Here is a 13,814-nt window from a genome sequence, read left to right as displayed (position 1 = left end):
GATGACTTAAAAAATGCGAAAGATAATCAAAATATGTTTCCTAGAAATATTCAAAGATTATTCAAGTGATTTGTGAAAATTGTGTGATTTACTATTTACTATTTTCTTTTTATGCTCTGACACCGAAGATATCAAGAGTATATCGGTTTTGTCATTGGAATGCTAAATCCACTAGGTGACTAGGAAATCGATAAAATCGATAAGACATAAATATTGTTGATTGTTGACGATGTCCTTCAAATATTGGCATCAGCCACGCCACCTCCGCCCCTTCCGCAGTTATTGATTCTTCTGAAAGTGTAAATCGATAAAACCGCATATCTGCCACAATTGTAAAGATAGAGTCACCAAACTTGAAAGGCAGTTTGCTGGTAGCCTCCTCCAAAGGTCAGCGTATAAATTTCAGAAATCTGAAATGCGCATATCTGCCGCAAAATCTTCCAGAGTATGGCGCAGTTGGTTACGTCCGACTGCAATGTTTTCTATATTGTTTTATTTTTTGGAGTAATACTTGAGTTCAAGTGCGGACTTATTAGACGAGACGCAGAGCGATGGAGAGAGAGAGAGAGAGAGAGAGAGAGATGGCGAGAGAAAGAGAGAGAATGCAAGAGAAAAAGTGCCGATAATAATCAGAGACATGAAACTATTTTCAAAGGCACTTAAAAACAAGGCGAGCATAAATCTTTGACAAGTGTTTTGCCGCAATCAAGGGGTTGGTTAGCTGTGCAAGGAGGGGAGGGGAGGGGAAGGGAGGGTGCGGATGGGGCTGGCGACATCGTAAAACTGTGACTAGCTGTTGATTTCGGTTTTTTTTTAATTACCCAAACGTGCAAGGCACGCAGCGAAAGTATGAAAGAGAAAGATAAGTGAAATAAAAGGATGAGAGACGAAAGCACAATTAATCTCAACGCATGGCGAGCAATGGGGAACCTTTTGCGGGGGCGTAGCTGACTAAAAAAAAGCAGAGATTGCATTCATTGACAGGCTAATTTATTGTAACGGCAACTGACAACAGGAGCCCCAAAAAAAAAGAGAGAATTCATCCTAAATGCGGCTGATAAATGGCACACAGCTGAGAGGGCGACCTGATTTCGCAACACACACAAAGGAGATCTCAACAGCAATAATGACTTGCCAAAAAATATGGCAGACTTAACGGCAACCTAAAGTGAAGTTCACAATCTTCCCCAATCTTCCCCCTCCCGGTTTTGTATTAAGGGTAGTCCCTCACTCAATGCGAGCGAGACAATGCGGGCAGTTGTTCCGTTTGGCTGCATTTTAATCGGATGAGATCGAAATCAGCTGAGCTGACAAGCAGTCCAAGTAATTGGTTGAGCTGATGGGAAAAGTTCTTATCTCGCAGTGCAGCAGGACTCCTGAATAGAGAAGCGAGAAACGAGCAGTAGACACAACAAATGTGACATTCATACAATGGGTATGTGTTTAATGCGATTTTAAAATCGATGAAAGGGCTGATAATGAGTAGAATGTGCATTCATATTAAAGGTGTCTGCATAGATTGAAAGATAAGTTGACAATGAGCATAGAATATAAGGAGGAAGACGGGATAAGTAGTGTATCTTAGCAGCCTTCAGAAATGACATATCTCAACAATTTGGGCACATTATATTGTTAAAAAAGAATTCATTTTCAAAAAGAAATTATTATTATGGACTTTTAAAATATCTAGAAAATAAAGATGCAATCTTAAAGACGCGATGATAATAATATTAAAGGTGTCTGCATAGATTAAGAGGCAGAAGATGGGATAAATTATGTATATCAGCAGACTTCAAAAGTGTCATCTCTCAACAATTTGGGCAGATTATATTATTAAAAAATAAACCCATTCCCTTTCAAAAAGAAATTATAAATTTCAAGCAACGAATTCGATTGGTGGACTTTGAAAATATCTAGTAAATAAAGTTAAGATTTGCAATCGAAAAGACGCGATAATAACTAACTAAACATAGAAAGACTCACTTGCATATCAGATGCTCTCTCTCTCTATTGCTCTCTCTCTCTCTCTTTCTCTCTCTCTCTCTCTCTCTTTCTTTCTTTCTTTCTCTCTCTCTCTCTCTCTCTCTCTTTCTTTCTCTCTCTCTCTCTCTCTCTCTCTATCCTAAAAGATAAGTTAAGTTTATGAGCCACTACTTGGAATTGGTAAATAGTCGACAGCCAGACTGCCAAGTTGATTGCCAGTTGGCCAAATGCATTAGACAAACTCAAACCAAACTGAGAAGAACTGAGACTGTTTTGTTTGTTCCGGCCACACACGCGTTGGCAAAAGTATTTGCGCATCTTGCAGATACACTCTCATTAACAGCTCAAATGGGTAGCCAGTTGTCACTGGCGGGGAACGGCGGCGGCAACGGCAGGGCGGGGCAGTGCCTGGGAGGTGTGCGGAGCAATGCACAATGTGTCAAATTGTGCAAGGCAGCGACAAGCCGGGGAATGGTGAAAAGCGCTGCGAATGGCAAACATGTGTGAAAAGTCAAGAATAGCTGTGGCAACAACAATTCAGCCAGTTGCAATCGGATGCAGTCGGTCTCGTGCACAACAACAATCCACAGTCAATACACAGAGAGAAAGAAAAAAACAAATCAACGAAAAGAAAGGATTTCGTATATACAAACATTTTAGATAGTTTATAAAGTCAAATCAAAATTTAAGATAGTTTCAAAGCTGAGGGACTGGTGGAATGAAGAATAAAACAATTAATTAATCAGGTTATTCGGGCGAAAATAGTGCGTTTTTTCTGGTATCTAGAATTTCTCAATTTCTCCAAGTGTAGCTAAGGAGAAGTTGCTTCTAGTTGCTGTTGCTGCTGCTGCTGCTGCTGCTGATATCTCCATTAGGCTCAGCCATGTCTAATGAATGACTCGCTCGCTCGCTTGCTCGCCAAAGGTGAAAGCTTCAAGCATGAAATTAAAATCGGAGCACATTATCCGACACCAGACCCAGACCCAGCCCCATCGTCAGCCTTTGCTCCAAAACGCGCCCCGCCACACTCCACAGCAGCCCCATTGGCCTACGTCCATTTCCAAAGCCACGACGAATGCCTGCCACAGTTTATCGCCACATGTTGCAATGCCAAAGCGAAGCACAACAAAACAATGCGAGTTCAACAACAAACAAGAACCGTTATTGTATTTCTTGTCGATGATCCAATACCCTAAGAATATCAAGATGATCTTAAATAATAATAATAATCTTAATTCTAAGTTTGCAACGAGAAAATTTTAAAACATATAAAAAAATTCTTTGTTCAAAAAAGTATTTTTTCAAACGGCCTAAAATAATGTAAGCCGATATTGCAATACAATTCTCAAATCGTAATAAATATCATAATCTGAATTTGAATTTAATTTCTGCTTAAAACCCAAAGAATCTGGGGATTCCGATTTGCTATCGGGTACTATATAATATTATACAGAATGTCAAGATAGTTTTTTTAACAAGAATAAAAATGAATTTCTATGACTCTGTGTAATTATAAAGAGATCCATTGATAAAAATAAATTGAATCTTTTTTTCCAATCTGGTATATCAAATAATGTTAACTTTTCTGGCACAGCAACTGGGTAAATAAATATTTTTATTTTTTATCAAAATATGCTCACATTGAGCGTTACACATTTGGTGACAAAATTGAAATGCCTTTTTTAGCACCTTAACCAAATGAAAAATGTGCAACCCCCAGAATCATTTCAGAGTAGACAAGAACATATTCCACATGGTTGCCTGGGCCTATCTGCCGCCCTATAAATAGGCACCGGGTCTATAATGGATGGGGCGAGGGAGAGAGCGGCAAACAATGGAATGTAGCAGCTGGTCGTCGGATCGACCCCCAAACAGATTTGGAGCAGGAGGAGGACTCTATGCTAAAGACTGACGCCATGTTTGCAAAATGTGGTTGGTTGGTTTTTGCTTACTTGGATTGTTATTGGCCTCACGCCAGTGGATGGCGGCTCGGCATCCAAATGTGCTCCTTGTTGAACCCTTGCAGCAGCTCCACTTCTTGCCAGACCAGAGACCCGGATGATAGCGATACGATTTGGGCGTATTGCTGTCTTCACAGACTGCAACAGAGAGAGAGAGAGAGACAGATAGAGAGTGTGAAAGAGTTAAAAATCGTATTATAAATAAATAAATAAATTGGACTCTAGCAAACTGTGCTGATTTGGGTTAAGCATTAAGCTGGCCCTGATGCAGAGACTCCAACTCCAACTCCAACTTCAGCTCTTATCGTGTTCAAACGATTGGCACAGCTGCAGCATCTGCACCTTTTTTTCTGTATACTCTGTTCCGGCTGTGGGAGAATGAGTTGATTGGGTTTTCTTATCAATGCTATCGCATCTATATACTCAAAACTTTAACATCTGTTTGGCATATTTGTTTGCCACTCTTACTTTCCGCAAACTTGAAGTTAGTCTTACTTTTTGGAATGGCTTAATTGATAGCCATCAAATTGTGGATTTACACACACTGGCAACATTGCCAGATCAGTGTAAGCACCTAGAGGCAGATGCCAGAGAGAATTCGCTCGGCAAACTGCTGGACAAAAATCCAACGAGCATCAGTGATACTCTGTAGAATTTGAATTGCTGGGAGTTGAGAATTTAATTCTACATTTTAGAGTTGTATTTATTTATTTAAGAGTATCACAAATTATTTTTGGAACGATCAACAGAGTAAGGTACAGTCGTGTGTGCTGTTGACTGTATTTAACTGATTTTTTGGGGTCATCATTCATACTTTGCGACTGGAGATGAAGTTGCAGATGGAGATGTAGATAGATGGTTACCTTGTCGTATGGCGTGTATCCACTCGGTGCGCTCCTTCTCGCTGTTGGCTATCACGTAGAGCGTGTATTGAGGCACCGCTCTAAAAACCAGTTGCCCCTCACTCCCGTTAGCAGTTTGCTCTTTTTGTTGCTGTTGTTGTTGTTGTTGTTGTGCGACGCTTGTCGACGGCGTCTCGCAGTAGCCCACTTGAAATGGATAACCCTGTGCAAGTAATTGTAAATGTTCATGTTAATCAACATCAATATCAATATCGGCCAAATCTAATTCAGATTATGTGGCACTTACATCCGGCGCAAAGGGATCGCCACCCTCTCCGCTAACCGTTGCCTCCTCCACGAGGCGAACGTCTTTCAAATTAATTCGACCCCGTTCACGTCGTCGCTAAAAAACAAAGAAAAAAAAATGGGAAAAAGAAGAGGATAAGATTAGCTGAACTACAGATTTTGCCAGAGGATTTTCATTATTTTTTTGCATTTGATATAATTATTTTTAATTGCTTTTACATCCGCAATTTTATATTTTACCCCAAAACTAAACGAATATTTTTAACAAATTGTGCTTCTTAATCAAGATTAATATTGCATTTAAAAATTATAAACACATTTCTAGATTGAAATCCATGTTGAGATTATGGTCAAAGAAGAAGAAAAGAACTATCAACTATATTTCAATTTCGTAATACAATTTTTACTCGAAATACGAAAAGTTCTTGCTTTTCCGTCAAGTCAACGAGTATTCTAAATACCGTTGTGCTTGAGATTTAATCGATTTAAAAAGTACGAACAAAAAGAAAAAAGAAAAAAAAAACATTAACAAAGCACACACCCTACAATATATGCAACTGGTTTTAATAATGTGTTGGCAAAAATTCAGCTTTGCCAGCTTCTTCCTTCTTTTTTTTTGTTGCGGGGATTTTTTTTTTTTGATTTTTTGGCGTGGCATTCCACTTGGCGGCTCTGAAGTGACGTGCTGGCTGCCTTGCTCCTTTGTTGCGACAACGGCGAGGGTTAATTTTTGCACGTGTGCCGTATTTGCTGGCGGAAGGGGGGAAGGACAAGGGTAGGGAAGGCTGTTGCTGCCTCAATTGTGCTGCAAGCGCAATTAAGTCAACATAATTGGCCTAATTGACTTGAACAGAGGCTTAAAAAAAAAACAACTGGCGAATGGGAAGTCCTAAGAAGTTTTTCCTGTCTTTGTTTTACACGTTTTTGGTTTTTTTTTTTGGCTAGCTTGATAAGTAGGGGTATGTGTGGGTGTGCAGAGGGGGTGGGGAGGGGGGAGGATGAAGAACATATGCAGCGTGGCGTCGCAAAGTGAAAACCCGTAGAGATAAGCACAACGCCCGGCGCGCTGAGCCTTATCACCAGCGAAACATACAGTTGTGGTCAAAATAATAGTAGTGCTGCTTTTCGAGGCATTTCATAAGAATATGACTCATTTTATGATTAATTTAAATAATAATTTAATAAAAATAAATATAAATTTTAGTAAATTTGAGTGGTTTTTTTTTTTGTGTTGTGTGTTTCAATACCAATTTATTCTAAATTTTCTTAACTATATTTTAAGTATTTTTTTTTAAACATTTTCTAAAACATATGTGAACTCTATTAATATTTTTACCGCAACTGTTTAAAAATATTAAAAAAAAACATCAAAAACAAAACAAAAATTGGGTCGACGACACAATACTCTCTTCACCAGTAAAAAAACAGATATAGAAAAGAGCAGAAACAAAATCGATGCTTTTTGATTAGGAGGTAAGTGAAATTGGAACTGTAACTTTAAGATAAATACTTTGATAAATATATATAGTCTTTTTAGACCTTTATAAAAGGCATTAGCGGTAAACGACATTTGAAATTCCATGAGACTCGAGAACGAGTTCATTTTATCAATTTGCAATCAATAAAATGTTAATATTTTTCCAAGTTTCTAGTCGCTCAGCCAGACCAAAGTTTTTTTTTTAAACCAAAAGCTAAAATCCATTTTTTTTACAGAGTGTAGGAAAAAACTGAAGCAGCAAGTAGTCAGCAGCGAAGTTGACATAAAGACCTCAAATAAACAAGCAGCGATTTCAACTAAGAAAAATACAAAAAATCCAAACAAAAACCAACGAAACACTTTAGACTCTAAAGTGAAAAAGAAGAGGCAAAAAACGGCCCAGATGCAGAGGCAAATAAAACAATTGGGGTCAGTGGGAGGGTAGACGATAAGCAAAGAAAAAAATAACAAGAAATTTTACTTCCTCTGAGCTTTTTTTCAACGTCTCGCGAGCTGATAAGCGAAGCCAAAGTAAACAAAACCAGCAACACACATAATAAAATTGAAGAAAAAAAAAATTTACATATATATATAAGTATATATATAGAAGAAATGTGAACGAATTGAAGTAGGAATTTGTTCAAGTAGCACAAAAAAATTCTGTTGAAAGCCACATTTGAAATTGAAACGCACTTGAAGAGAAAAGAAAGATTTCAATTGGTGCTAATTTGAGAAAAATATTAAATGAGCGGAAGTGGCCGCTATTTGTAATAATTATGTAGCATGATAATGATAATAAGCAGTTGATGATGATAAGATATGTATCTAAAAGTTGTACTACTTTAATAATTTTATAAACAGAGCCGAAATATGTAGAGTATTTCAAGAAAGTGTTTTACAAAGGCAACGATTCCAATTTTCTCATTACTTTTACAACGAAAATTATGTAGTTCTACTTGCCAACAAATATCGGACATTAAAGCTAAGTGATTGTGGCACTATTAGAGAAATACATTCAAAAATAACGAAAGGCGAAGGCACTGCCAGTGATATGGCACCTGAAGTTCGTATTTTAAACAGAATGCATTTTATAATATGAGTTGCTCTTCGAAGCGTAGGTTATTGATACAAATATACAATGATATACGATGTTTTTTTTTGGGTTTTCAGGGAATGAGCCATACTACAACTTGGGAAACAAGTATCCTTGGTAAATAGCTTATAAATTGTGCTTAGCAAAGATACGAAGGCGTTAGAAATATTGCCACAGTAATAAAATGTATCAAAACAAAAATAAACTGAGCATTGCAACCGTCTGCAACGTATCTGCAGCAAAAAGACGGAGCCATTCCAAGTTTTATATTTATATCGATATTTATACCTTATGCGTCGATGAGCCAAATGGCTTCATTGGGTTTTCCCCAATCCATGCAACAAATGTTGGACTATTTTGCATTTAATATTTCCATGTAAATTCAACGAGTGTATTGCAAATAGAATGAGTGGGCGTGGCAGAAACACACAAGCAACGCAAAGTAGACTAAAGGCAAAAAGGAAAAAGGAATAAGAGTCACAATTAGAACACGGCAACAACCGGCGGCTATCCGACCGGACAGGTCGTGAAGTTTTAACATTCAGTCGGGCAACATTGTCTCAAAGCCTTTTTCTGACGCTTCCTTTTCACAGCTGCTGTCACAATTTGTGGCACATTTTCCGGGCAACAACTAGCAATTGAAATGGAAATGAAAGATGCGAATACGAATGAAAATTTATGGCCAAGTGGTGAGTTGAGAATTCAAAACGATAGAAAAACTTTCCGCGAAAGTTGAGTGAACTTTGCGCTTGCATTGCATAAATGTGTTTATTTTATGGTGTGCTGATGTGTGTGTGCGTGTGTGTGTGCGTGTGTGTGTGAAACAGCATATTGGCAAAACGCGACATGTGGCAAAACGAGTGGGTTGCCCCCAAAAGGCATATATACATACATGTACATGTATGTATAAAATACAGCTGCTCCTGATTTGCATGTTTAAATAAGACTCCAATTAAGCAAAAGAGATGAAGAGATGGGTAGAGAGAGAGAGAGAAAGAGAGAGGGGGACGCGAGGGGACAAACAGAAAGGGGGTTAAGGTAGTTAACTAAGCTGAAGACCTTCTCGACTTAACGATCGACACTCGAAACCAAAATCCGAAAAGCTGACCAACAAAAAAAACACCAAAAAAGTGAAAGTCAATTAATGCAACATTAATCAAATTTGGCGTTAAATGCAGTTGGACATTCAAACAGACATTGGCATTGCTTCAGGGCTTTAAGAGAGACAGAGACAGACATAGAACGAGCGAGAGAGAGAGAGAGAGAGAGAGAGAGAGAGAGAGAGAGAGATGGCCAAGAGTAAACTTTGGTGTTGGAAATAGTTGAGAGCAAACAAAATAAGTGTTGAATCAAGACTAATGGGAACTTTGCCGCAGGGTGAATGAAATAGTGCTGTTGAAAGCGTTTGTCAGATAGCCAGCAGTAAGAATGCTCTAGTCGAGCTCTTTCGACTAGAAGATACCCCTTTTAACGTTTCACATTATTTATGGCAATCGATTTGTATCGATACGAGGAAAAGTTATCGATAGGATGAAATAAATTGAGCAGAAAAGAACTTTTATTCCAAAATTTGAAATCTTTAGATCTTGTTCCAGAAGGAAGAACCATATAAACAGTTTGTTGTTGTCCTCTTTCTTCTCATTTTGATTCCCAACGATTAAAATGCTTAATTTAATATGTGCTATTCGAGAGTACATCATTTTTCTCAGTGTGGGTCAAAAAACTGGCGACTGAGCAAAAATATCGAATTAAATTCTTGCACCAAAGTTGAAAGAATTGAAATGAAGTCTGAGCAATTTATTCGTTTTTTTGTTGGTCTTGTTATTGTATACTTAAAATTTGCGCTGCGATTTGCGCGGCACTTCAAAAAATAGAAACGCAGCGCAAAAAAATGGAAAGTAACACAATATGTCAAAGGAAACACGAAACGGGACCGAGAGCAAAGCCCTTGTTGGTAAGGAAATAGGGAGAGACTTAGGAACACCTGTGCATAATTGAAAGAACAACTGTCAAAGCAAACACAGCGACAACAAATGCTTCAGCTAAATGTGTCCTCTGAGAAATGCTCAAGAATAGCGCAGAGATTAAGTGAAAATTGCATTTCAAATTGAGAGAGTAAGAAAAGGACGCGTGGAAATGTGCGGAAGAAATGAGAAAGCGAAACGGAAAAGTTGAGAAAATTATAATGGAATTTCCAAATTGAAGAAATTTGAGAAAGTGTGTGGCGAATTAAGAACTATTCTGTATTCTAAAACTTGGATAATCTAGGATAAACTAATCAATGATTATTATACAAAAATACTATATTTTGCTCCCTGAATTCCTGAATAAATTTAAAAGCTCGGTAAACCAGCCTAAAAATGCTTTATTATTTTACATTATTATGCAATTAATGAAATCAGAAGCTTTCAAATCAAAGTGACTACTTACGAAGAAGTTGAAAGAGTTCACGGTCTGATAAGTTCTATAATAATTCAATGAGACATTTTGATGTTTGAGAAAAGTGAATTTCATTGGGCTGGAGAAGGTCTCGTTTTGGGAACTTGTAGCGGGAGGCGGCAACCGCCCACGACAAAACAGTGCAACTAATGAGGCAATTCAGGCAAATCAAACAATTCAAGAAGGAACCGCAGCTCAAAGTGCAACCTTTCAATGTTGATTAATGGAAACACAAACGGCGCTGTTGCATGTTGTGTTTTGTTGTGTTTTGTGTGTGTGTTTCCAAGTGTTGCATGTTCAAATAACATTCGACTTTGAGCTGCGTAACGAATTTGACGACCATACCCTCAAATATACCCGATGCCCTACTCCCTACTACTCTCCCTATTCCCGATTGATCCACGCGAATGACAATGGAACGGAGAAAACTTAAGAATTGGGAACGACGTCTCCAATGATTGATAATACGCCCCTGGGTGTCTTTGCTGTCTGTCTGACCACATGCAGCGTGGGGGCAGCAGTTTGCTTGAAAAATTGTCTCATATAAATTATAACTGTAATAATAAAAAAATAAAAAAACAACAACAACAACTAACGAACTTGAAGTCCGAGTGAAGTATGTGCCTCAGATACAAGCAAGCCGAAAGTGCAACATGCTCGTTTCGAAAATTAGTATTTAATGGTTTTTCAATTTCACGGCTCAATGAAAAATCGTTGGGGTTGTGCCACAGCCTATGGGTAAGGGTATGAGCCTCGGTATGGGAAAGGGTCTGCGTTCGGCTATGGATAAGGGTATGAGTCAGGATATGGGTTAAAGTGTGAGCTAGCTTAAGAGTTAGGCTGTGGTTTAGTCTATAGTCTTATGTGTTAGGTTATGGGTTAGATTATGCCCCAGGCTATGGCCATGGAAAAGGACATGAGCCAGGATATGGATTAGCCTGTGAGTTGTGGTATTTTTTGAACAGAATGGTCAGCATTCAGAATTTATTTACAATGGTTTTAATTAAATAAAAAATAAATTGAATAAATTAAAAACATAAATTGATTATCTAAACATTATAAAACAAAAACAATGGTTATAAACAAAGAATCGATTATCAATAATTGTCAATTTTGGATAAACTGAAAGAACTACAATTGATTTTATTACAGGGCATTTGCTAGTCCAACATTTTGAGCGAAGTCATTCTTACTAATTAATTTCCCACATGTGTTGAAATGCATCCAATGAAACCAACAAACAAAATTAGATGCATAATATTTTCAATGAAAATGCAAGTGGAAAAACATTTTCTCATATGCATAATTTGAGTTTAGAGTTGTGTTTGTTGAGTGTGTGTTTTTGGCTGGTCTGGGTTCTCACATCAAAGGACATGCTTGGCTGATCTGTTGTTTGCTCAATGTAATTAATTTGGCTGCTTGAAAACGTTTCGAAAGTATCTTTTAAATGCGTCGTGCTGAGTCATGTCCACTTCTGTTTTGTACATATATTTTGTCTGTGCTTCTTCCTGTCTGTATCTCTCTCTCTATATATATATATATATATATATATATGTTTCTATGAAGTCCGCTTGATGACTTCCTTTGCCGAGACTCTGCTCAAAAATTTGCATTATATATATGTTTCTGTATCCGTATCTGTATCTGTATCTGTATCTTTGTTGAAAGCCTACGCTATAATTTGAGGCCCCACTGGCGTCCTGGGAAAGGCCGACGAAGCATGAACTGTACGATTTCGATGGAATTTTGTTTTTTTTTTTGTGGATGCATGTTTGCCTAACGATCATCAAGTAATGATCTATCAACATCATCATCATCATCATTATCATGATTTTCTAGAGTCTGGGAAAACAAAAAGCGCGCGTCGCCGATCAAATTAACGATAAGCAACGCCTCTAAACAAAATAAAAAAAAATATATATATACAATAAAAATAAAAAAAAACTTAAGAAAAGCTATATTCACAATCCCAATAATTAAATTTATTGAAACCGCAGATAGACAAGAAAACCAAAAATCAAAAGTTAAGTTGATCATTAACGATGCTTAAATACCCTTACCATATGTGAAAGTGAAAGAAAGTAATTTAGAATGTGATTATGAACATAGAAAAGCTAAAATGTGATCAACACATTTGTTTACTTGAATAGATATGGATTATTTTTCATTGGTCATTATGATTATTAAAAAAGTGTTCAATTTGGATTCCGGGTTTTCTGTGATGAACTGTGATGAAAATTCGAGTATACCCAGCCGTAAGAGTATTTTCAAAATAATAATGAGAAAAAATACAGAAAATCGAAGTTAGAGATGCGCGGCACAGATAACATCAGAGACAAACTCCAACACACACACACACACACACACACAGCTGATCAATCAGCTAAAAAAGGTGTGCTGTAAGACAATTCCCCACCCTCCCCCAAAAACCAAACACATATGCTGTCGTATATAAATATGAAAATCGTGACTTGATCGCTTAAAAAGCGCTTAAAACGTATTAAACAAACATATGGAAAACTTGTGTAAGGCCGGGAAAATGACAAAGAGTCACAAATAGACAGAGACGGAAAGAGAGAGAGAGAGAGGCAGGAGTAGGAGGAGGAGCAATAGAGGATGAAAAGCGCATAATTGAAAGGTAAATGATTTGAATAGAACGTGGAAGGGGCAAGAGATGAGGGAACACAGTTAGATTATAAATGCGCAAAGGTCAAAAGGCAAACCTGCATAAGAAATGACCAAAAAAAAAAAAACAAAAACTTAAAACCCTCACATAATTACAGCCGGCAAGAGAGTGAGAGAGAGAGAGAGAGAGCGAGAGAGTGAGTCGCAGGCCAAAAGGAAAAGGGAGAGAGGAATAGACGTATCTTGACAGCTGTGGAATAAAATGGAAAAAAACCCCTACGCACTGGAATTTTTAGATATATATATATATAGGTTCAGCTTGCTTAGCTGTTTAAATACTTGCCTCATTGCACATCGGCGAGAAACAAGAAGAAGAACACCAGCAGCAACAACAACAACAACAACAGCAAGAACAAGAACAATTTGTGTGTATATTTTTATGTTTTGATAAATGCCCCCCACGCAGCGGAGTTCCATTCAACGGCATTAAAAACAAGCAATTTCGTGGAATTTACAACAATGTAATTGCAAATGTAAAATTAAATGTTATTCGCCTTGATAAATAATAAACGAAAAACTGTTTTCATTAAAATTACGAAATTTCGTTTGCTTATTTGGAATTGTACGTAATAAATATGGTGTGAATATTAAGCTAAATATATATTTATATATATGAACACAGCAGCGTCAGCAGAAGAAAAAAATTGAATGCGAAAAAATAATAAAAATTATAGCATATTTTATGACCATTTCTAATTAAAAATATCGCATGCGATAAATTTTGCAGTCAACAAAGACTAATATATCGCACGCGATTGCTCTGTCAGCAAATATATTCTTATTGCTTATTTCTGATTAGAAATGTTGCATGCAATAAATATAGCAAAATACTCGCAATCATAAAAATAAGGGGAATACAAAACAACAACAACAACAGAAAACTTTGCTTGGTCTATTTTTGGCCGGCCTGCATATGGCATTTGTGATGTGCGTTAGAGAAAGATAGCAACAAAAACAGTCGCACACAAACACACACTCACACACGCAGTGACGCTCAGCGAGAGCAAAGTGCGCTCTTTTCGCTTACT

At 37.4% G+C, this 13,814-nt stretch overlaps 1 protein-coding gene across 1 annotated transcript in view; it reads right to left on the bottom strand.

Annotated features, from left to right (window-relative positions):
* The window catches only part of LOC6561963 (tyrosine-protein kinase Btk29A), a 47,371-nt gene that overhangs the window by 26,354 nt on the left and 7,203 nt on the right, over nt 1–13,814 (bottom strand). Inside the window, exons 3-5 of the mRNA XM_032736420.1 lie at nt 5,094–5,189; nt 4,808–5,009; nt 3,936–4,082 (exon numbers count right to left, since the gene is read on the bottom strand). Of these exons, the coding sequence (XP_032592311.1) occupies nt 3,936–4,082; nt 4,808–5,009; nt 5,094–5,189 (445 nt within the window). The remainder of the gene's footprint in view (nt 1–3,935; nt 4,083–4,807; nt 5,010–5,093; nt 5,190–13,814) is intronic.

This window comes from Drosophila grimshawi, unplaced genomic scaffold, assembly GCF_018153295.1.
Source record: "Drosophila grimshawi isolate 15287-2541.00 unplaced genomic scaffold, ASM1815329v1 contig_1377, whole genome shotgun sequence".
In the NCBI taxonomy this organism is placed as follows: Eukaryota; Metazoa; Arthropoda; class Insecta; order Diptera; family Drosophilidae; genus Drosophila; species Drosophila grimshawi.
The sequence above is the reverse complement of the archived record's forward strand: the minus strand, read 5'-3'. Positions and strand labels throughout refer to the sequence as shown.